The sequence below is a fragment of the Rhinoderma darwinii genome, chromosome 13 (assembly GCF_050947455.1).
Source record: "Rhinoderma darwinii isolate aRhiDar2 chromosome 13, aRhiDar2.hap1, whole genome shotgun sequence".
Taxonomy (NCBI): domain Eukaryota; kingdom Metazoa; phylum Chordata; class Amphibia; order Anura; family Rhinodermatidae; genus Rhinoderma; species Rhinoderma darwinii.
The window spans coordinates 41,434,546-41,458,684 of NC_134699.1; the positions used below are offsets into that span (position 1 = coordinate 41,434,546).

Below are 24,139 nucleotides of genomic sequence, written 5' to 3' on the forward strand. Positions count from 1 at the left end.
AGGAAATACGTTTTTAATGATGGCCTCTGCTGGGAGGTAAAACAGGTCCAATAGTACCATGCAAAATATGAACCTTGCACTGTGGTCCTAAATGACTGTCTACAAGGTTCTTATTATGTTTACTTAAAATGTAACTATAGGAAACTCATCTATATGCTAAATGTACATAATCCTTGATTTCTTACGTACACAATTTTCTTTAAAGCCCTAAAACTGAAAGATTTCAATATGAAAAAGGCGTCAAACATGGAGGCGCACAGAACCAACTACTATAACAGCAGCAATCTTATTCTGAGAAGAGGGCAAGAATTTGGAATCAAACTCCACTTTAATAGACGTATCCAGAAATCAGACAAGATGGAATTCATCGCTGGCACAGGTAAGGATGCATGGCACGCTTTGCAATTTGAGGTGTTGATTCCATGTTGAGTAGCCTTTTTTTCATCATTGTTACCTAATTTCCTAATGCCCAGATAATTTGCATTTCAGTTATTTTGTTTCAACCTAAATATGTTGCTTGTAAATTCCAAATCAGCAGTTCTATGTTATGTTTTCATAGGCCCAGCCCCCGCGGAATCTGACAACACACTTACTGTCTTTCAACTCTCTGGACATAAAAATGACAGTTACTGGTCAGCCGTGATAGACTCCAGTTCCTCTGCTGAAGTGAATATCATCATGAAGACTTCTTCACATGCACCAATTGGTCATTACAAAATTAGTCTATACATCTCCTCTAAAAATAAAAAGAGTTATTTCAAATTAGACGATATTATAATATTGTTTAATCCTTGGGCTAAAGGTAAGTAACAATATATTTGTGATCAATTATTTACATAGAGGGGTTGTCTTGTTTTTTAAATACCACATTAGGGAATTCCTAGGTGGGGTGTGACCTGTTCAGCACCCTCATTGATTACTTAGAGTAAGAATTGGCTACAAAGAACTTCTCTTCCTCTGGAGGACCCAGCATCCCCTGCAATACAAAGAGATTGCTCAAAGTGGGTCACTAATTCAAAAGGGTTAAAAGGCCGTCCTTATACTACCTCGGTTTTGGCTTAGAGTGGGTTCCCAGAAATATGGGTTTGATAATTATTATATAACATTTATTCTGTAAAAGGCCTTTTTGTCCACAGCAACCAATCAAGGTCTATATTTATTTTATTTTTTTCAGGCCAAAAAAAAAAGTTCCTTCCCTTTAGAAACCATATAAGTTAGCTGTTAAGGGGGGTCTTACAACTGGGTCTTTCACATATAACACATACCATACAACTAATTGTACTAACCTACTATGGCTCACGTGTAGGCGCTGATATTGTGCAGATGCTATGTCAAAGATTTATCCTTCTCATGTGGTATTTTTGCTCTTCATAAGTAGGTATCTGAGCATGTACAGTATTTATTTTCAGATGACGTCGTATATATGGATGACGAAAATGAAAGACTTGAATACGTTTTAAATGACAGCGGAATTATTTATTATGGTACCGTAGACTACATTGAAGAAATGGGATGGAATTATGGGCAAGTAAGTGTCATTTTCCCTTACTTCTTTCTGTCCTGGTTGAAAAAAAAAAAAGTATTTTATACTATGATCAGAGCCACTTTCCCACTCCGGAATAGCTACCGCAGTAAAGTGTTCTATATTGATTAGGATTTATATCTATTACACCCTGTAAGTTGTAGATTACTGGGGTTGTCCAGTCTAGAAAACTCAAATTCAAATTCTGCATAAGAGGATTTAGCGTTAATAGTTCACAATCCTCATCTGTTAGCCAGAGCGGAGAGTGGCTACAAAGAATGTCCCTGCCTCTGGAGGATCTATCTTGTCTCTGTATTACAAGGACAAGCCATTAATTTCTATGGGAACTGTGTAATGCTTCATTTCACCTGTGAAGGCGCTGCAGGAAAATATAATACTTGCTGCTGTGTTTCCTCGCAGATTGTAGTTGATCAATAGGGAACACAAAAAAGATTCTGCAAAGTAGAAAAGAAGTAAACATTATTCATATTATTATTATTGAGATTTCCATATTAGTAGCATCACATAAAATATCATACTATAAGTACAGGGGACCCTCCCATCCCATATAACAGCAATCAGGAAATACATAAAAATGTTCTCATGCTTTTCCATTACGTACTTCTTGTTGGGGGTTTAGCATTGGAACCTTTCATTTAACAGATCTACTGAATGCCATTTGTTTATGTTGCACACAAGAATATTTTTCTTAGATTGCTTTTGCGCAGATGAAGTGAATGATAGATTATTTTTTTATTTTTTTACAGTTTGAAGAAGGAATTTTGGACATCTGTTTTCACATCTTAAATAGAAGTTTAAACTATCAGGAAAATAAAGAACTGGACTGCTCTAAGAGATATGATCCTGGATATGTGGGCAGGGTGGTTAGTGCGATGGTATGTATATTTGCAATATTTATAAGGGATTCACTAGACGACTTACCACTATATAAAGACTTTGTTTAGAAATAGATATAGCAGAGTAGATCTTGTCATTTAATATGTTTCTTTTGAGCACCATAATAACCTATTAAATTATGACAACTAAGGACATTTACCTGCAGCCCTATGAAAAGCACAGACAAGAAATTGTGGCAGATATAGAATATCTTACAAAATTTAAGTGCATAGGACATATTGATGTTAAGGAAAGAGGTCCACCACTCAAAATCCTATTTTGCCCTGTTCACTGGAGTTTTTTCATGCTGATTTTGACGCGGAAGCCATGTCGGAATCAGCATCAAAAAACGTCCGAAATCACCTCCCATTCATTTCAATGGGAGGCAAAGGCGTTTTTCCAAGGTGGTTTTTAGCCGTACACTGTAAAAAAAACAGTGGCATGCTCTTTATTGCTGCGGTTCCGCCTCTGACCTCCCATTGAAATCAATGGGAGGCAGAGTTCTTTGCAGCATTTTTTTGCCCGCGACGCTCAATGGCCGCATGCGAAAATCAATCGCTGCAAAAATCACGGCAAGAATTTGCAGGCAGGTCAAAATCTGCCTCAAGAACAGCTGATAGGGTAGGTTTCAGGACCTAGTCCCGGGGTGATGAGTTAACTGCTGGGGTGCTAATAGAAGGGGTTGCCTTCATGAGAGAACCCCTTATAGAGGACCTGCGGGAGTCACAAGCACAAGCAAAGTTGGAACCGTGAGGAATTTTAATGGTGAGTGTATGGCAAACTTGTTATTTGCTCATTTTACGTCTCTTGAAATGTTTTTCAGCCTCATAAGGATCAAAGTCTTAGTTATGTGAAGAAAATAACACTGATGTAGTACAGAGGTTATATATGTATATATATATATATATATATATATATATATATTACATGATTTTTTAATTATTCTATAAAAACAGCATTGAATGACAGTCCTACCTCTTATCTTATTGAAGATCAATAGCCATGATGATGATGGTGTGTTGGAAGGGAACTGGTCTGGTAGATTTCCACGCGGAATTCATCCTCAGGATTGGAATGGAAGTGTAGACATCCTCAACATGTGGCGCAAAGGAGGTTATAATCCAGTCAAATATGGACAATGCTGGGTCTTTGCTGGAGTCATGTGCACTGGTAATTTATATTTACGTATAATGACATAGATATTGAGATTACAAATACTATCCAGGTAATTCTCTCCAGCATTGATGGAAGCGAAGTCCTTGTACATATTATTTTTATTATCCATCTCATGTATGACACTGTATCGTCCTCTTATAAGACAATGAGAATCACTAGTCACATGGTATGACTTTTACTTGGCTTTGTGCAATGTTATGAGATATCTATTGTAAAGGTGTTTACTTGTGTTGAGTTGTTGAGCCCTGTAACATAGTAAGGTTGAAAAAAGTCACATGTCCATCTAGTTCAACCTAATGTCTTGCAGTGCCAATCCAGACAAAGGCAAAAAAAAAAAGCCCATGAAGCAGTAGTCAATTTTCCTCATCTTAGGGAAAAAATTTCCATCCCAACTCCAATATGGCGATCAGAATAAATCCCTGGATCAACGACCCATCTCCAAATTGTAGTGCAGACAACTCGTAATATTGTTACACCGAATAAAGGCATTCAGGATGTTTCAATGAATTAACCGTGACAACTTTCTCAGATAGACAATTCCAAAGTCTCACTGCTCTTACAGTAAAGAACCCCTTTCTATGTTGGTGTAGAAACCTTCTTTGCTCTATACGTAGAAGATGTTCCCTTGTTATAGTTACATTCCTGGGTATAAATACATCATGAGAGAAATATTTGTATTGACCTTTGATGTATTTATACAGTTAGGTCCAGAATTATTTGGACAGTGTCACAATCTTCATGATTTGGGCTCTGCATGCCACCACAGTGGATTTGAAATGAAACAACTGAGAAGCAATTGAAGTGTAGACTTTCAGGTTTAATTCAAGGGGTTGAACAAAAATATCCTGTGAAACGTTTAGGAATTGCAACCATTTTTCTACACAGCCTCCTCATTTCAGGGGCTCAAAAGTAATTGGACAAATTAACATTACCGTAAATAAAATGTGTTTTTTTTAAATACTTTGTAGAGAATCCTTTGCAGGCAATGACTGCCTGAAGTCTGGAACCCATGGATATCACCAAACGCTGGGTTTCCTCCTTTGTGATGCTTTGCCAGGCCTTTACTGCTCTGTCTTCAGTTGTTGCTTGTTTGTGGGTTTTTCTGCCTTAAGTTTTGTCTTAAGCATCTTAAGCAAGTGAAATGCAGCTCGATCGGGTTGAGATCTGGTGGTTGACTCGGCCATTGCAGAATATTCCACTTCTTTGCCTTAAAAAACTCCAGGGTTGCTTTCGCAGTGTGTTTTGGGTCATTGTCCATCTGTACTGTGAAGCGACGTCCAATCGACTTTGCTGCATTTGGTTGAATCTGAGCAGAAAGTAAATCCCTGAACACTTCAGAATTCATCCGGCTGCTTCTGTCTTCAGTCACATCATCAATAAACACTAGTGACCCAGTGCCTCTGGCAGCCATGCATGCCCATGCCATCACACTGCCTCCACCATGTTTACAGAGGATACGGAGTGCTTTGGATCATGAGCCGTTCCAAGCCTTCTCCATACTTTCTTCCTCCTATCATTCTGGTACAGGTTGATCTTAGTTTCATGCTGTTCCAGAACTGGGCGGCTTCTTTACATGTTGTTTGGCAAACTCTAATCTGGCCTTTCTATTTTTGAGGCTGATTAATGGTTTGCACCTTGTGGTGAACCCTCTGTATTTGCTCTCATGAAGTCCTCTCTTTATGATAGACTTAGATACTGAAACACCTACTTCCAGGAGAGTGTTCTTCACCTGTATAGATGTTGTGCACGGGTTTTTCTCCACCATCGAAAGGATTTCGCGATCATCCACCACTGTTGTCTTCCGTGGACGTCCAGGCCTTTAGGAATTCACCAGTGCACTTTTTTTTCAATGTTTGATTTGGCCATTCCTAACATTTGTGCTTTCTCACGGATGTATTTCTTCATATTTTTTTTTCAGCGTAACGATGGTCTGTTTCACTTGCATTGACGGCTCCTTTGACCTAATTTTGTGGGTTCACAGCAACAGCTTCCAAATGCAAATGCCACCCCTGGAATCAACTCCAGAGCTTTTACCTACTTAATTGATGATGGATTAACGAGGGAATAGGCCATGCAGCCCATTAAATAGCTTTTGAGATAATTGTCCAATTACCTTTGGTCCCTTGAAAATGAGGCAGCTACATATTAAAGAGCTGTAATTCCTAAACCGTTCCTCAAATTAGGATGTGAATACCCTCAAATTAAAGCTGAGAGTCTGCACTTTAAGCCCATATTGATTATATAACTGTATATTCAATATGTTTTAGTACAGCTAAAATGCCAAAACTTGTGTCACTGTCCAAATAATTCTGAACCTAACTGTACATAGTTATTGGGTCACTCCTCACCGTTTTGTTTCCTAAATAAATAACTTGATAATTTATCTTGGTACTGCAGTCTACCCATTCCATTAATTCATCTGGTGGTCCACTTTTGAATTTTCTCCAGATTTGCTATGTATTTCTTGTATGCAATATTCTATATGCAGTACGAATAGTGATTTGTAAATTGGTAAAAAAAAAAGCTGCCTTATAATTCCTTCATAAATTTTGAGACAGATTTTGTCCTGCCCGAACTCTCTTGCCGTGGTTTTCTCTGAGTTTTTAGCTTGCAAAGATTGAGCGTTGCGCTGCAAAAAATGCACCGAAAACTGCTTTCTCTGACTCCCATTGATTTCAATGGGGTGTCAGAGGCGTAACCGCGGCAAGAAAGAACATGCCGCTTTTTTTTCCTGCGAGCGGCTAAAAGCTTAAAGGTTTTGGACTTTTTTTGGCACTGATTCCAACTCGGTTTCTGCGTCAAAATCAGCACCAAATACTCAGTGGCACAATATCAGTCTCTGTGATAGGTGGATATTTGCAGACATAGGAATTTCCTCAGCTTCCACCTGCCACACTCAGTGAGAAAAGTCCCAGTAGTTCTTAGCCACACTCCTGTAGCTTTCTCAGTCTCCACAGCTCTCTCTGTAGACTTTTTTTTTATTCTCTCCTTCAAGAGTCTCTCTGTAGTCTCTCTCGCTTCACGCTCCTGTTCGCTCTGGAGCAGCTCCTCACAGCCCCTCCTTCCTGCCAGCACAGAGCTCCGCCTCCTGCTCCTTCCCTTGCGCTCTAGAGCTTTCCTCAGTCTCCCATGCTGGGCTTTCTTGGCATGCTTAGTACAATCTGCCAAATTACTCATTTAGTAATTATACTGTATGACTTCTAGACATATACAGTAACAGCACACACACAGTACATCGGAATACAGGTTACACTAAGCTCAATCATATCTCCCAGCTATGTTTACCACTCTTACAGAACTATGCTCTCGCCATGTGCATCTTTGCCACTTTTGATGCACCCCATGATCTTATTTTCCTGGACAGCAGCTACCTGACACTGGTTTCTACAGTTCAGTTTTCTATCCACTAATATTTCCAAGTCTTTATCCTATGCCTAACATTGTCAAAAGCACAATATTAGAGCATGATTCTGAGGACTATCTCTGGAACATATTATTGACTAGAATGAAGCTGATAACAAATATTGGCAGTGTATAAGGGTTAGCTTAAATCTGCGGACCCTTCTTCCATGTTCGCAGGCCTAGTTATACTTAATAGGATACAACTGCTTATTCTCAAAGATTTATATGACATGCTATGTACCTCTCATGCTTAAAATCTAAGCAATAATGTAACTCTCTCATATTACTTGAGAGCTAGGTGTATCCTTCATAAACTTTATGCTTTGATGACTTCCTTAGATTTGTACAATAAAAACACTATCATTCTATGGAGCAGCTATCCTAGTTGTGCAGTCTACATACCGAATAATAATCACAACCTCTTCTTACTAACTTATTATTAGTAAATGACACATGCAATGGCCGATTGTAAAAGATATATAAAATAGCCGGATTTATACAAAGCACATATAATTTCTGTTTGTGAAATGCTGAAGTCCTAAAATAAGCTTGTAGAACGCTGAAATTTATGGAAACAATAGCTATAAAGGGCTAGAAAAGCTAATAAAGGGCTTTGTGCCAAAATAAACTATTTCGTTATATAGGGGAGTGAAAAAGGGCTGGTATAATGGTGGGTTTCACCTACTTGTGTCACCCACTATTACTACCTCCTTTATATTCAGGGTCACTAGGGTTATGCCTAGTTCCCCTACCTTTTCCTTATACTAACATTAATCTGCTTGCTTTGCTTCTACTCAAGGAATAAGACCGTATAGTAAATAAAGGTAATATTTATTAACATACAGTAATCACTCTCATATATAAAATACAGTAACTAAATACAGAACACAGTACAAAGAACACAGTAACCGATTACCGTATATTATCAGTATACCTCAATACGTATAACAATTACTATACAGTATACTGAGTATACTCACACTATATGTAGTACAGTATAAACACGGTATCACAATCCTAATTATACCATCACCCACTTACCTAAACATACATAGAAGTTACGTTACAACACAATACACATGTACATGCTCACTGTTTCTGGTCCAAGGTTAGTGTGGTCTCAGGTGGGGAGAGCCATGAGGCAAGAGCAGACCAGGAAGGAAGGGGAGTCCGTTGGGAGCCGGGAGACGGAAATAAGAGAGAGAGAGGTGTGGGACTGTTTGTCCTTTTAAACCCTCCCATGAACATCTGTGTGACATCACACGCTCATGCACGTACAAAGAGGGGAGGGCATGGGCTTATGGCTACCTCATGGAATACCATTACCTGGTGAGGGGGGGAGGGCAGCTCGTGTGAATGCATTGGATGTCTTCTCCCCAGAAGGCAGTGATACACACCCAACTAATATCTGACATAGTAAACACTTCCCTTTACAATCCCCCTGTTGTCGGGAACATGACAATGAAATTTGTGGAAGTGTTTTTTCTGTATTACCCCCTCAACCTTGTTACTGGTAATAGTCGTAGATGGAATGAAGTGTAATTTTGAATATAGGTACTCATCACTTATCGCCTCAAGGACAACTTCCTGCCAGTCCTCAAACTCAAAAGTCCATATAAACGCAAAGCCCATTGAACTAACCTCAATGTCCATAGACAGAACCTCAAAAAGTTCATAGAAACTCAAAGTCTATAACCAAACTCATAGTCCTTTATCTTCTTTCTTGGATCTTAATCTTTCTTATGAATCTTTTCCTCTTTAGCGGCGTCAGCAGGTCTTTTTAGCGGCCGATCCCATTTTAGCATGCCGACCCGTGTAAGGCTACTTGTGCCCTCACACGGTTAGCCTTGGAGTGGCTTAGCCCGCCTTTCAACAACCTTTGTACGCAATCCGTTATCTTTCCAAATCATTTCAGTATCTTGATTGAAGACGCAATCTTTGAGGGCCGATATCCATGTCTCTATCACAGCAGGTTAACATCCCTGAGGAGGAGGTGAGGTCTTGGTACCTAGATCTCTAATTGTGGGGCGGAACATTATTCCATTTCCCCTCTACCTAACATTCAATCCATCATCTTATGAAACATACCAGTTCTAAGATTGAGGTGGCAATTACCTACCAGGGTGTGTGTGTGTACCTTACCTGTCCCTAAGGGTTCCTACACACTACCCAATCATACATACAAAATGTAAAATAATCAAACATACAAAAATATTCCCCCCAAACCATAGGTATATGTACATATAGAGATTCATGCTCAAACAGCATCTCTCACTACTCCTCCATAAACACGTGAAAGGTACACATGCAAATGGGGTGACTACAGGCTGTAAATATATGCCCGCCTACACGTACATACTCACTCGCTGTGGGACGGGCACGTCCTCACTTACTATGCCTATGTTGCGAACACATATCTACACCTAGAATGTCTATATGTACACCTTGAAAGTTTTTGTACGACACATTGATTGATATTACATTACAAAAATATATATATATATCATAAACTCGACAATTACGGGTCGCAGGACAGTAGTGGTATTATGTCCTTAGTCCAAGTTCATTATTTTACGCCTGACCTAGTTTATTTGGTCGGCAAGTCCTTTCACCCATCAATACTATCACAGGGTGGATGAGCAGGTTGAAGAAGAAAATTGCTTTGGGGTTGTACCCAAACAGAATGGGATGGAGGCTCGATTCTCAGACTCTTTAAGCTTCTCCACGATATCCTCTTCCTCACTGAACTCAGGATCATCTGGAGTCTTATAGGAGCATCAGTGCGGATATCGAGCCTCTACTCAGGGGTGACTGGAGTTCTTCTGTTCTGCTACATTGATACCTGTGATAATAGAAAAAGATACAATGCTCTTTGGAGGAGTATTCCTCTTCCGGTGCAATTAGTCGCATAGATGGTGTGGTAGACATATTGCACTCGGTACCAACTCCAATACCCTTGATCCATGTATCTTAAGCTTGAAGAGGGTATTGGGTTGACCTTCATCTCACAGGTCCCCTTTGTATCTCAACACTGGTGTCTAAGCAGCTGGTCCTAACTACCTTGGCAGAGGATCACATCCTCCTTCTTCCAACATCCATCTGTACAGACAGATATGGATGGCTTCACAATTCTCATGTTTCTGGAACTATATCCCCATCTTACCAAACCCATTATCTTAAAATCAAGATATGGGTGTAATGCCAGGGTTACCTCCCCCTTTCAACCTTTCCTAAAGGACCACTGCAGTTAAACACAAAAGAATCAGCCATACTGTTATTCGCTGTATTTAATTGCACTCGTATTAGGCCTCAGATGAAGTTGTGTTACCTTTCTGAATCCCCCAGGTCTAGGTGCACAGAATAACAAAAAACACTACACCGTGAACTTATGTTACCTTTGCACTGCTCAACCTGAGTTCACAGTATAATAACAACTTCAACGTTATCCTAATAGAGAGCAATTAAAACATTGGGCGCAAATACACCACTATTCATTTGCTGATTCTCCAGTTGTTTTTCTGGAGTTGCTTTCTTATGTATTATGAATACGGGCAACACCCATATAGTATAACTACATAACTACTGATAACCAGGAATACACCACAATAGAATCTGTGAAGGAACCACAAAAGAAAAAACAATGACAACAAAAGAACAGGGAACAAACAACAGACCATAAACACACCACTGTACAGACATCAAAGAGATAACACCTAACTGTGAACATGTAAATTATGGCCTACTTAAAATTCACAGCTGAATTCCAAACCAGTTGTGGTTCGTTCTTCAGATCTTTGAACACATGGTTTAGCAAATGTGTGGTGGAGATTCTCATGTAGCCATTTTGTCCTTTCCTAAATCCACCATTTGATGTAATATGGCCATTTTCTATTGCTTCATTACTAGGCTTTCCACGGTTGCTCATACCATGGCAGTTTCTAGCAATATGTCCCATCGGACCACATTTAAAATATTTAACAGGACCACATTGCTTAGTACCCAAAGACTTGCAGTACTTTGCAATATGGCCTGAGCCGGCACATGCAAAACATTTAACAGTACATGCTCTGCTGGACTTAGGGCAGTCACCAGTGTATGATCTCTTAAAGTTCTGCATGGCTAGGGACGCACTTCTGATTATCGTACGCTTACATTTCCGTAACACTTTCGTAACAATGTTACCTTCAGGTTTCTGGATGGGATCACGGTTTGGGACATCTGATCCATCACTCTTTCTACTCCCCCATTTTTGCCCTGTAGAGGGCAAACTTACAGCAGAATCAGGCCTTGAAAAAGACAAGGCCGGTAACATTTTTGAGAAATCTTTTATGATGTTTTGCATTCTGGCAACCAATTGTGATCTAGCAGCAAGCTCATCATTCAACTTGGCAATGATGGCATCCGTAGATGCCACCTTAACCTTAAATGCATTGATCACTGTATAAGACCCAGTCAGCCGTGCATCAATATTGTCACCATGATTTTCAAATCTATCACCTGCGATTCCAGCATGCAAATTTGCTTATCTCTATCAATTTTACATTGGGCATTCTCTGCCAGTTGTGTCTGCAAAGTACAAACCTGCTTCACATTGTTGACAAAACACTGGCAGTGAAAATTTTGGGAATCACTCTTCATTTCTGTGTTTTCAGGCTTCCACGTCTTCTCATTAACACAGATCAGTTTAGTGAGCATGTGTAGCCTTTTGGAGGTTTTGTTAAAAACACTCCTCTTGCTGATGCACATCTTGTCATGCGCATAAGCCTCGTCCAGCAGTGTCGACCACAGCAGTCCTGCTGACCTGTATGTAGTGGGGGGGGGTACTGGGTTGAATGTACTATGTTTAGAAAGTTGTTTAAGTGTGGAGAAATCCATACTCCCTCTATCAGAAGTCATCTCAGTCTGCAATGTCCTCCTTGTCCCCTGCTGCATGAAAAAGGTCCTTACTCCGGAACGCCTTTTCCCGACCAGCTGGACTTCACATGAAGGATACCGACATCGATACTTCCTTGCTTTTTCTATCTATCAGAAGTCATCTCAGTCTGTGTTGTCCTCCTTGTCCCTTGCTGCATGAAAAAGGTCCTTTTCTCCGGAACGCCTTTTCCCGACCAGCTGGACTTCACGTGAAGGACACAGACATCGGTACCTCTGAAACTCTTGTGTTGCTCGATCGCCCAACGATTCGTCACTGTAGAACAGCACACCGCAAAGCAAAATAAAAGACGTTAATACCTCAGAAAAGAAAACAAAAAAACAATAGATTCGCTGATATCAATTGTAACCTGTATCAAGCCTTAAATAAAATTGTGTTACTCGTCCAAACTTCAAGGTCTGGGCGCACAGTATAACACAACACTTCACCTTGTACGTATGTTATCAGTCCACGCCTCTCCGCCTATCTTCAGTTCACGTTTTGACACAATTTTATTGTACAAAAATACAGAAATAAATTGACAACAGTTCGGGCCTTGGTTCGCCAATGAAAAAGGGCTGGTATAATGATGGGTTTCACCTACTTGTGTCACCCACTATTACTACCTCCTTTATATTCAGGGTCACTAGGGTTATGCCTAGTTCCTCTACCGTTTCCTTATACTAACGTTAATCTACTTGCTTTGCTGCTACTCAAGGAATAAGACCGTATAGTAAATAAAGGTAATATTTATTAACATGCAGTAATCACTCTCACATATAAAATACAGTAACTAAACACAGAACACAGTAACCGATCACCGTATAGTATCAGTATACCCCAATACATATAACAATTAATATATACTGAGTATACTCACACTATACGTAGTACAGTATAAACACGGTATCACAATCCTAATTATACCGCCACCCACTTACCTAAACATACATAGAAGTTATGTTACAACACAATACACATGTACATGCTCACTGTTTCTGTCCCAATACCACCTAGCAATAACTATCCCTGTACAGTAAGGGTTAATCAGGTAACAGGAACAGCAAGGGTTAACTTAGGAACTCAGGAGGAAAAAGGGATAACAAGGGGAATGGGTTGCTGTATGCCAGGGGATAGCAGGTACTGCAGGGCTAGCAAGTTACTGCATGGGTAACAAGGTTGGTGTGGTCTCAGATGGGGAGAGCCATGAGGCAAGAGCAGACCAGGAGGGAAGGGGAGTCCGTTGGGAGCCAGGGAGCAGGAAATAAGAGAGAGAGAGTTCTGGGACCGTTTGTCCTTTTAAACCCTCCCGTGCACATCTGTGTGACATCACATGCTCATGCACGTGCAAGGGGGAGGGCATGGGCTTATGGCTACCTCATGGAATACCATTACCTGGTGAGGGGGGAAGGGCAGCTCGTGTGAATGCATTGGATGTGTCTAATGTCTTCTCCCCCAGAGGGCAGAGATACACATCCAACTAATATCTGACATAGAAAACACTTCCCTTTACAGTGAGACTCTCAGATTTCCGTAACTCCTATTAATTTTATTTGAGAATGACACCGCAGGCCACAGTGAGCTTGGTCTGAAGATCCATGGGGGTCCAAGAGCTTCTGGATTTGAAAGTGTATTTATCTTACTAATAGAAGCATGTAGTCTTTTAAGGAATATGCTAATTTTAAAGAGCTTGACACTTTTCTTTAATTAATTTCTAGCTCTCCGATGTTTGGGAATACCAACCAGAGTAGTCACAAATTTTGTTTCCGCTCATGACAAGGATGCAAATCTGTGTGTCGATAGTCTGTACAGTAAAAAAGGAAGATCGATGAGTAAAGACACATTGTGGTATGGAAGTTATTCTCTATTTCTGGTGTGGCGTGTGTATAGAGCATAAAGGTGTTGTGCTGCCAGTCGGCACCATATTATGTAAGCGTGGCACTAGATGATAATTAGTTAGTGACCAATATAACACTAATTATCTCTAACAAAATAACAAATCACACAGCTATGATTTTATATTATATTATGTTATATTAGTACATAAACTAAACACATACTGCTGCTAGACGTCACCTAAACTAAACTGCTATTGTAGTGATGCATTGCATTCTGGCAGATGTAGTATTGTCTACATTACACTCTATGGACTGGTATTAATGGGGTTTTCTGGGCTCAAAGATTTTTTTCTGGCAGCTGCTAAGGTGATAAAATATTTCCCGTTATTCCCCACAGGTTTCTGTTTACATTGCTTCAGTGAAGACGTGCCTTGCTTACAGGCGACCGCAGCTCCCAATCACTGGCTGCAGTATTGACACTTTGCACGCCATATCATATGACTACTGCAGCCAGTGACTGGCTGCAGTAGTCACGTGTCAGTGCGGCATGTCATTGCTAAAAAAATGTCATAAGAGACCTGCGGTGAACCATGTGACCAGAAGAGAATGGATTTATTTGTTATTTTATCATCTTACCAGCTGCCAGAAAATTACTAAAGATCAGCACAACATAATGTGAGGCAATGTGCATACAAAAAATACTAAACGTTCTATGTAGATATCTATATAATGTGTGAAAGTGAACTTATATTTAAAAATGAATGTCCACCATTTTTTTTTATTATTAAATCAATGTTTTAGGTGATTCTAAAAATTTTTTAAAAATGACTTCTGTTAATTAACTTAGATGTGATTGACATTATGGTAATCTTGTGCGTTAGACACACACAGGTCCCGCTCTTAGCCGAGCCATTGTCTTGCCTCCTGCTCCCTGCCGCCATGTACTTACCTGTCCCCAGCATCCTGGTCCATGCTGCTCTCCTCCTTTCTCCTCTGCGTCTGACGACCGCTCTCTTCACCGACGCGACACGCTGGGTCCTAGTCACGCTGACCCTTGGTTTATTGAAGGGCCAGCGCACGCCAAAATTCTAATTCTCAGCTGTCCCTTTAATAATGCCCTTCCCTCTCTAGACTCATTGCCAGAGCAATTTGGTTCCTACTGTTTCTCAGTGTTCCTAGTTCATCCCTGCTGACTTGTTTTTGATTCCCTTGTATTGACCTTTGCCTGTTTTTGACCATCCTTGCGTGAACCTCTGCAGCCTTCCCTGACCTTTTGCTCACCAAACTACTCTGCACCTGTTATGTCAGCTGTCACCAAGGGAGACTAGGAGTAGCGACCTGAGGTTCCCCTGCAGCGAATTCCTCATCGTGGCGCACCCGACAATTGCTAAAGGGTGAAGAACAAGGGTTCACTAAGGCTTCGCCTTCCAGATTAGCTCCAAGTCAAATCCCTTGGTGACAAGGTGGGTTCTCACCGCTCCGCTTGGCCAAGCGACAGTTTATTCCAGTGGCTCCGTGACAGCTATCAGTTCAGCTGAACTGATGGAATAGGCTCATAGCGAACAATACAACTTCTATGTATAGAGGATACAAAGAAGCTGTATAAGAAAAACTAAGCATAATTTTTAATAATAGCCAATTTAAAAAATATTTGAAATCATCTAAAACAGTGATTTAATAAAAACAAAAGCTTTATACAAAGCCTTTAACCCCTTGCCGCAGAATCACGTACATGCACGGCATATAATCCAGCCGTTAGCGCATTCCACCGTGCATGTACGTGTAGGAGATCGTGTGGGCACAGAAGCTATGCCCGCACGATCGCTGCGGGAGCCCGGCTGTGACTGGCCGTTTAACACCTTAAATGCCGCAGTCAATAGCGACCGCAGCTTTTAAGTTGTTTGACAGAGGGAGGGAGCTCCCTCTTTCACCGATCTGCAGCCCGCGAATACAATCGCCGATCGCCGACGGGTTGCCATGACAGCCGGGGGCCTAACATAGGGCCCCAGGCCTGCCCTGGCTGCATGCCTATCAGGCCGCACCAGAAGCATGGCCTAATAGATTTCCTGTCAGTTTTACACTGACAGGCAATAATGATTTGGTATACTGAGTATAATGGTAAAGTCCCCTATTGGGACTAATAAATAAAAAATTAAAACAGTTAAATAAAGTTTATTAAAAGATTACAGTAAAAACTAAAATAAAACAACTTTTTTCCATAAAAAGTAGTTTTATTTACTAGAAGTGCAAAAAAACACAAAACACACACGTATATTGTATCGCCGCGATAGTAACGACCCAAGTAATAAAGTTAACTTATTAATTAAACTGCTGGATGAATGCGGTACAAACAAACACACAAAAACGACGGCAAAAATTAAAAAAAATTCCATTCCCGCCAGCAATTTTTTTTTATAGAAGTTAATCAATAAGTCCCATGTACCCCTTAAAATGATACCAATGAAAACCACATCTCGTCCCGCAAAAAAACAAGTCCTCATATGGTGACATGGACTGACAAAATAAAAAGTTACAGCTCTTGAAATGCGGCAATGTACAAACAATAATTTTTTGTTTAAAAGGGTTTTAATTGTGCAAAAGTAGTAAAACATAAAAAAAACTATACATATTTGGTATCTCCATAATCGTACTGACCCATAGAATAAAGATAACATGTTATTTACACCGCATAGTAAACGGTGTAAATTTAAACCATGAAAAACAATACTGGAATAGCTGTTTTTTTTAATTCCTTCCCTAAAAAAATGAATAAAAGATAAGCATTATAATATATACACCCAAAAATTGTGCAATTGAAAAATACAACTCATCCGGCAAAAAAACAAACCCTCATATGGCTATCTCAACATAAGAATAAAAACGTTAGGACTCTTGGAAGGCGGGGAGGAAAAAAAAAAAAAGAATGCTTGGTCCTTAAGGCCGAAATAGACCTGGTCTTTAAGGGGTTAAACAGCACAAAATGTTAAACTAATTGAGATTTTAAAAAAAAGATGTTCAAGGACATTAACTTGAAGGTTACTGTAAGGACCTTCTTTATAATATTTTCTATGACTACTTGAGCAGACTATATAACGTATTTTAATATATTTTGCAATCTGCAGGAATTTCCATGTTTGGAATGAGAGTTGGTTCTTTAGAAATGAATTGGATTCAAGCTACGAAGGCTGGCAAGTGCTGGATTCTACACCACAGGAATTAAGTGGAGGTACGGGGTGAGGTATATTAGTACTTTCAACACACATGTTTCTTAAGTTACGGACTCATTTTTTTTCTATAGGAGTTCACTGCTGTGGTCCAGCCTCAGTCCGAGCCATTAAAGAAGGAGACATTGATCTTGAGTACGATGGACCATTCATTTTCTCAGAAGTTAATGCTGACCGCATAACATGGGTTTACTATGACAAGGATCTGAAGGAGAAAGTATACACTGACAGCGAATCGGTGGGGAAAAATATCAGCACCAAAGCTGTGGGAAGTGATGAACGGATAGATATAACGGACAGCTATAAATATCCAGAAGGTAACAAACTGCCCACAGCATCAAAAATTGCAACCAAACAATTACTATAATTAAACCCTAGTCTAACCTAAGGTCGGTTCCAATAACTACAATAAGAAAGACACTGGGCACAAGTTAGATCCATAGGAGAGTAATAGTGTATGGTGGAAACCATTGCAATCCAAATATTATCCACGTGGTAAAAAAACATAAATGTAAATTACATTCCACATGCAATATGTTATAATGATACTGTAACACTTTGTCTAATAGAGTCTGCAAAAGAAAGATCAATTTACTTGAAAGCTCGTAAAAAGTTAATAAAAATGGGCATTATCAACAAGGACAGCACTGAAAATCGAGGGATTGGAAAGAAACGGCGCAAAAAAAGAAGTGGTGAATCCGGGTTTGATGACCTAGATGAGGAGAAAGAAGAATTCGACATTCAAGGAAGATTTGAACTAAATTCATCCACCAGGTTTGGAGATGACGTTCAATTGACACTGCATTTAAAGAACATCAGCAAAAAAAGCCAAACTCTTAAAGTAAAGTTAAGCTCCTCTACCATTGAATACACTGGCAGGCCAAAATCTGAAATATTTTCTGATACTGCAACTCTGACTGTGCCTCCCAAGAAAGGTAATTCACTATTCAATCATAAGGTTCTATTAAAATGCCCGATTCCATGTTGATGTGGCAAACTTCTCCAAATCACCACTGCCCACACATTATCCAAATCAAATCATTACCCCGATTTGCTGGCCTGTCCCAGTGGTCCGACTATTTACTGTTTACACCTGGTGGTCAATTGCATTATTTTCTTCCCTGGTGATCTAGTGGTTTAGTGTTTTATTGTGATCCAGTGGTTCTTTCACCATCCCTCGTTATCCGGGGACTTACCTAGTGGTCCACTTGTTTGGTAATAATATATCTGGTGGACTCTGGAGTTAATATTAATGCAGTTGTTATCTATTGAGGCTTCTAACTTTGTCCATAGTAAATGGTCAGTTGTCCCTTTGATTTATCCTGTGTAAGTATGTCCTGAATTAGGAACATACAATATATTAGCAGCACTTTTGCATCCCTACTATGTTCCCTGTGCAGATATGAAAGTGCATGACATGTTCGATTACCGTGGCCATAAGCCACAATACTGAAAAATGTTCCTGGGATCTATGGAATAAAAAATAATACTTGTGTAATGTAGGGCTTCATACATATCCCTGGTGGCTTAGTGTGTTTTAGGGATTATTATTATTATTATTATTATTATTATTATTAATATCTTTGGTGTATTCCCAGGATATTCCTGGAAGTTTAGGTGGTATTTTACGAAATTCCTGACATGGTTAAATATTTTCATCACATCTCTTGTGGTCTAGAGTTTAACACATAATTATTTTTCTGCAATGTTAATATTCTTAATGGCCTAGGGACGATAATGGGTCTGTGTGGTGGTCTAAGGTGGTAAGTTCTAAATTTCCAGGTGCTACAAGTTTAGGGGTTACAAAATCATATCCCTGGTGCCCAGTGATTACTCACCTTTCATGCTTTATTATTGCTCCAGTGGCCCGAGACAGGAAGGTGACTGTGATTAGTTTGTTTTAGGTGTTCTATTTTTCTGTATGTTCTGCACTGATGATCGAGATTAAGATATTATAAGACAGTCACACATCTCTCTGTGATTGGACAGAGAACTCCGTTTACATGCTTTCTGGACAGTAACCAACCTGAGGGAGTCAACTGTACCCCATACGGTTTGCTTTTTCCAGCCTTGGGACACCAAGCAAAAGTTTTGAGTCACTTAATTAACCTGTCAATGATTATGTCTCTTATCAGTCTAAGACTGTGTTCACACTTTGTATTTATGGTGCAGCTATTAAACAATTTTTTTTTTTATTTTTTTTTTAAAGTTAAACCAGGCGTGACCCCTAAAGGGAGTATAAGGCCAGGATCACACACAGGGCCGGCTCCAGGTTTATGTGGGCCCTTTGGCGACACAGACTTAGTAGGCTCCTTTGCGGGGGAACTTACGGCGGCAGTAAAATGGCAGAAAACTTCACTTTGTGCCCCCATAGAGACGTTAAGCCATGTTTATGCCCACATATAGAAGTTAGGCCCACAGTTTGTACCCCCATAAATTTAGTTCCCCCTGTAGATAGTGCCACACAGCCCCCCTCCCAGGTAGTGCCACACAGCCCACTCCCAGGAAGTGCCACACAGCCCCCTCCTCCCAGGTAGTGCCAAACAGCCCCCTTCCCAGGTAGAGCCACACAGCCCCCTCCCTGGTAGTGCCACACAGCCACCCCCCCCCCCCCGCTAGTGCCACACAGCCCCCCTCCCTGGTAGTGCCACACAGCCACCCTCCCTGGTTGTGCCACAAAGCACCCCTCCCAGGTAGTGCCTCACAGCCACCCACCTGGTAGTGCCACGCAGCACCCCTCCCGGGTAGTGCCACACAGCCACCCTCCCTGTTAGTGCCACACTGCCCCCCTCCCTGTAGGTAGCGCCTTTGCGGTTCCCTCTAGGAGTGGAATCCCCAGCTAGAGCATAGCCGACGTTCTGGCTAAAGATTCCACTTCGGGAAAAGCCCCTGACATCATTGTCCATACATGGATAGTGTTGTCAGGGGCAACCCCAGAGCCATAGTCCTGGGTAGAGCACTAGTAGCACTCTGCCTGGGCCCAGGGGCGTAGCTAAAGGCTCATGGGCACTGGTGCAAGAATTCAGTTTTGGCCCCCTACCCCTCCCCAACACCACCAGACCCCTTCCCACGACTATGCCCAGCCGCCTTGCCCGACAGACAACATGAATGCCCCCACAGTATAATGCCACCACACAGTATAATGCCCCCCATAGCTGCCCCCCACACAGTATAATGACCACCACTGTAGCTGACCACCACAGTATAATGCTCCCCATAGCTGCCCTCACACAGCATAATGCCCCCATAGCTGACCATAACAGTATAATGCCCCCATAGATGCCCCAACATTATAATGCCCCCATAGCTGCCCCCCCATAGTATAATGCCCCCATAGCTGCCCCCAGAGTATAACGCCCATATAGCTGCACCCAAAGTATATTGCCACCCATAGCTGCCAAATACAGTATAATGACCCCATACAGTCTAATACCCCCCATAGCTGCCCATACAGTATAATGCCCTATCCAGTATGATGCCCCCATAGCTTCCCATACAGTATAATTCACCCATAGCTGCCCCATACAGTATAATGCCCCCCATAGCTGCCCCATATAGCGTAATGCCCTCCATAACTGCCACATACAGTATAATGCCCCCCCATAGCTGCCCCATACAGCGTAATGCCCTCCATAACTGCCACATACAGTATAATGCCCCCCATAGCTGTCCCATACAGTATAAAGCCCCCCATACAGTATAAAGCCCCCCATACAGTATAATGCCCTCCATAGTTGCCACAACAGTATGATGTCCCCCCCATAGCTGCACCATACAGTATAATGCCCCCCATACAGTGTAATGCCCTCCATAACTGCCACATACAGTATAATGCCCCCCATAGCTGCCCCCCACACAGTATAATGACCACCACTGTAGCTGACCACCGCAGTATAATGCTCCCCATAGCTGACCACAACAGTATAATGCCCCCATAGATGCCCCGACAGTATAATGCCCCCATAGCTGCCCCCCCCCATAGTATAATGCCCCCACAGCTGCCCCCAGAGTATAACGCCCATATAGCTGCACACAAAGTATATTGCCACCCATAGCTGCCACATACAGTATAATGACCCCATACAGTCTAATGCCCCCCATAGCTGCCCATACAGTATAATGCCCCATCCAGTATGATGCCCCCATAGCTTCCCATACAGTACAATTCACCCATAGCTGCCCCATACAGTGTAATGCCCCCCCATAGCTGCCCCATACATTGTAATGCCCTCCATAACTGCCACATACAGTATAATGCCCCCCATAGCTGCCCCATACAGCGTAATGCCCTCCATAACTGCCACATACAGTATAATGCCCCCATAGCTGTCCCATACAGTATAAAGCCCCCCATACAGTATAAAGCCCCCCATACAGTATAATGCCCTCCATAGTTGCCACAACAGTATAATGTCCCCCATAGCTGCACCATACAGTATAATGAACCCCATACAGCGTAATGCCCTCCATAACTGCCACATACAGTCTAATGCCCCCCATAGCTGCCCCATACAGTGTAATGCCCTCCATAACTGCCCCATACAGTATAAAGCCCCCATACAGTATAAAACCCCCCATACAGTATAATGCCCTCCATAGTTGCCACAACAGTATAATGTCCCCCATAGCTGCACCATACAGTATAATGCCCCCCCATACAGTATAATGCCCTCCGTAGCTGCCACATACATTATAATGTCCGATAGCTGCCCCATACAGTATAAAGCCCCCAATACAGTATAATGCCCCCCCATAGCTGCCCATACATTATAATGCCCCCATACAGTATATTGCCCCCCTTAGCTGTCCCATACAGTATAATGCCCCCATACAGTATAATGTCCCCTCAGCAGCTACCATATGAGCCCCCTTCCCATAACCAGTATAATGCCCCCATATGTATGTACCTAATAGAAAAATAATAACATAATTACTTACCTATCCCCGTTCCCACGACGGGTGGTGGAGATCCTTCTTTTCCTCTGCACTGTGCTGTGAATGGCTCGGTGCAGACAGTCGCGATGACGTCACTACATCACGCCTGCGTGCGCCGAGATGCTCGCGGCACAGTAAATGCTGGAGCAAGGCTCCAGCATTGAACCCAACTGAATGTGCGTCTTGCAGATTCATTTGGAAGCGGGACCAGCTCTGTTCGGCAACGAGGGCCATGCAGGCCCCCCAGGCTTAGGGGCCCGGTCGCAGTTGCGACCATTGCGACGCGTATAGCTACGCCACTGCCTGGGACACTGCTCTGCTCCTGACAACTGCTCTGCTCCTGACAACACTGTCCATATACGAACAGTGATGTCAGGGGCTTCCCCAGAGATGAAGTCCCGGAGCAGAGCCGCTTCTAGCGCTTTGCCTGGGACTCCTCATATTCTGACATCACTGTCCATATATGGACAGTGATGCCGTGACGACAGTGTAGCGGGCCCCGGCTCTTGCCAGGTTTCGCCCTAATCACACACACTGTTTTGATGCAGTTTTTGTGGCAGTTTGTGGCTTAATTTTTGAGCCAAACTCGGAAACGGACAAAAAAGAAAGAAGTTATATCAGTCTTTTCTTTATACTTTTCCTTCCTTTTAGATCCACTTCTGGCTCTGGCTCAAACAACGGAGCCAAAAACTGCATCAAAACTGTGTGTGTGATCGTGGCCTAAGTATAACGGAATGCTTCATACATTTTCTTTATTTTAGATTTTTATGGACTACTTTTGCGCCATTTTGAATATACTAGCAACATAGGCAGTGCACACCACACACAGCAGGGTTATACGTGCTCCATACATTCATATATAATTAAACTAATATCTCTCTACTAACTTAAAGGGGTTTTTCCTGTCCCTAAAATTTGATGGCTTATATCAGGCTTCTCCCATTCACTTCAATGGGAGAAGAAGGCTGTAATACTATGAATCGCCGCTACATGTGTGTGTACGATTCATAGTGAGCAAGATGAAATGAAGGGGAAGCAGCGCTCGTGCGAGCGCTGCACCACCTTAAAAAAAACAGCTGATCGGCGGGGGTCCTGGGAGTCGGACCCTGACACATCAGCTATTGATGGCCTAACCCGAGGATAGGCCATCAATTTTTAGGGACTGGAAAACTCCTTCAAATAAATTGCTAAATGGATGGCATAACAGAATTAATTTTCAGTTTAATGGTTCTACATTGCCGCCTTATGGTCATGAGATATATTGCAACTATGTGTCAACTATTCTGAGGGTATGTTCACACGGCAGCGTCCGATACGGCTGAAATTATGGAGCTGTTTTCAGGAGAAAACAACTCCGGAATTTCGGACGTAATGGCATGTTGCAAGCGGTTTTCGCAGCGTCCATTACGGCCGTAATTGGAGCTGTTTTTCCATTGTGTCAATGGAAAACGACTCCAATTACGTCCCAAGAAGTGACAGGCACTTTTTTGACGCGGGCGTCTTTTTTACGCGCCGTCTTTTGACAGCGGCGCGTAAAAAAAATGACCGTCGGCACAGAACATCGTAAAGCCCATTCAAATGAATGGGAAGATATTTGCCGGCGCATTGGAGCTGTATTTTCGGACATAATTCGAGGCTAAAACGCCGGAATTACGTCCGTAAATAGGGTGTGTGAACCCAGCCTGAGAGTCGCCTCACAGGTGCTGAATGGCACCGTATTTTTCCAGTTCAAATTTTACAGTGTAATGCAGTTTTTTTGAGTGACAGATTTTGGTTGCACTGCTACTACAATGTAAAGTAAGTTCTTTCAACTTGTTTCATCCGGTAAAAAGACGGGGCCATTCGCCACATGTAAAATGACTCTTGCCAAACACACACCTATATACCATTTATGCCAAATTCATCAATCTGTGACAATTATATAACCAATGCCCATGTGTTTATTACAGAGAAAACTCTTTCTTTAAGAATACCTGCGTCAGATTATGAAGCTAAATTGACGAACCATAATCTAATGGAAGTTGTGGCATTATGTGAAATGAAAAATAAGAAGAAAATGCTTGTTCGTAAAGTCATTGTTATTGAGAGGCCTCCTCTGGAAATACAGGTAAAATAAACTGCTCAAGATAGTGTACATGACATTTAAGAGCAGTTGATATGTACCTTATTGAGGGCGCTATCGTAGTACGAGATTGGAAAATCATGGCTACAGAAACAGTGCCACTCTTGTCCA

The 24,139-nt window shown here is 41.6% G+C and overlaps 1 protein-coding gene across 1 annotated transcript in view; it reads left to right on the forward strand.

Moving 5' to 3' along the window:
• Positions 1 to 210: 210 nt before the first annotated feature.
• Positions 211 to 24,139, forward strand: part of LOC142665802 (protein-glutamine gamma-glutamyltransferase E-like) — a 29,374-nt gene continuing 5,445 nt past the window's right edge. The window contains exons 1-10 of the mRNA XM_075845579.1: positions 211 to 379; positions 560 to 802; positions 1,410 to 1,528; positions 2,290 to 2,418; positions 3,412 to 3,589; positions 13,628 to 13,757; positions 16,870 to 16,973; positions 17,046 to 17,288; positions 17,541 to 17,906; positions 23,856 to 24,013. Of these exons, the coding sequence (XP_075701694.1) occupies positions 229 to 379; positions 560 to 802; positions 1,410 to 1,528; positions 2,290 to 2,418; positions 3,412 to 3,589; positions 13,628 to 13,757; positions 16,870 to 16,973; positions 17,046 to 17,288; positions 17,541 to 17,906; positions 23,856 to 24,013 (1,821 nt within the window). The 5' untranslated portion in view covers positions 211 to 228. The remainder of the gene's footprint in view (positions 380 to 559; positions 803 to 1,409; positions 1,529 to 2,289; positions 2,419 to 3,411; positions 3,590 to 13,627; positions 13,758 to 16,869; positions 16,974 to 17,045; positions 17,289 to 17,540; positions 17,907 to 23,855; positions 24,014 to 24,139) is intronic.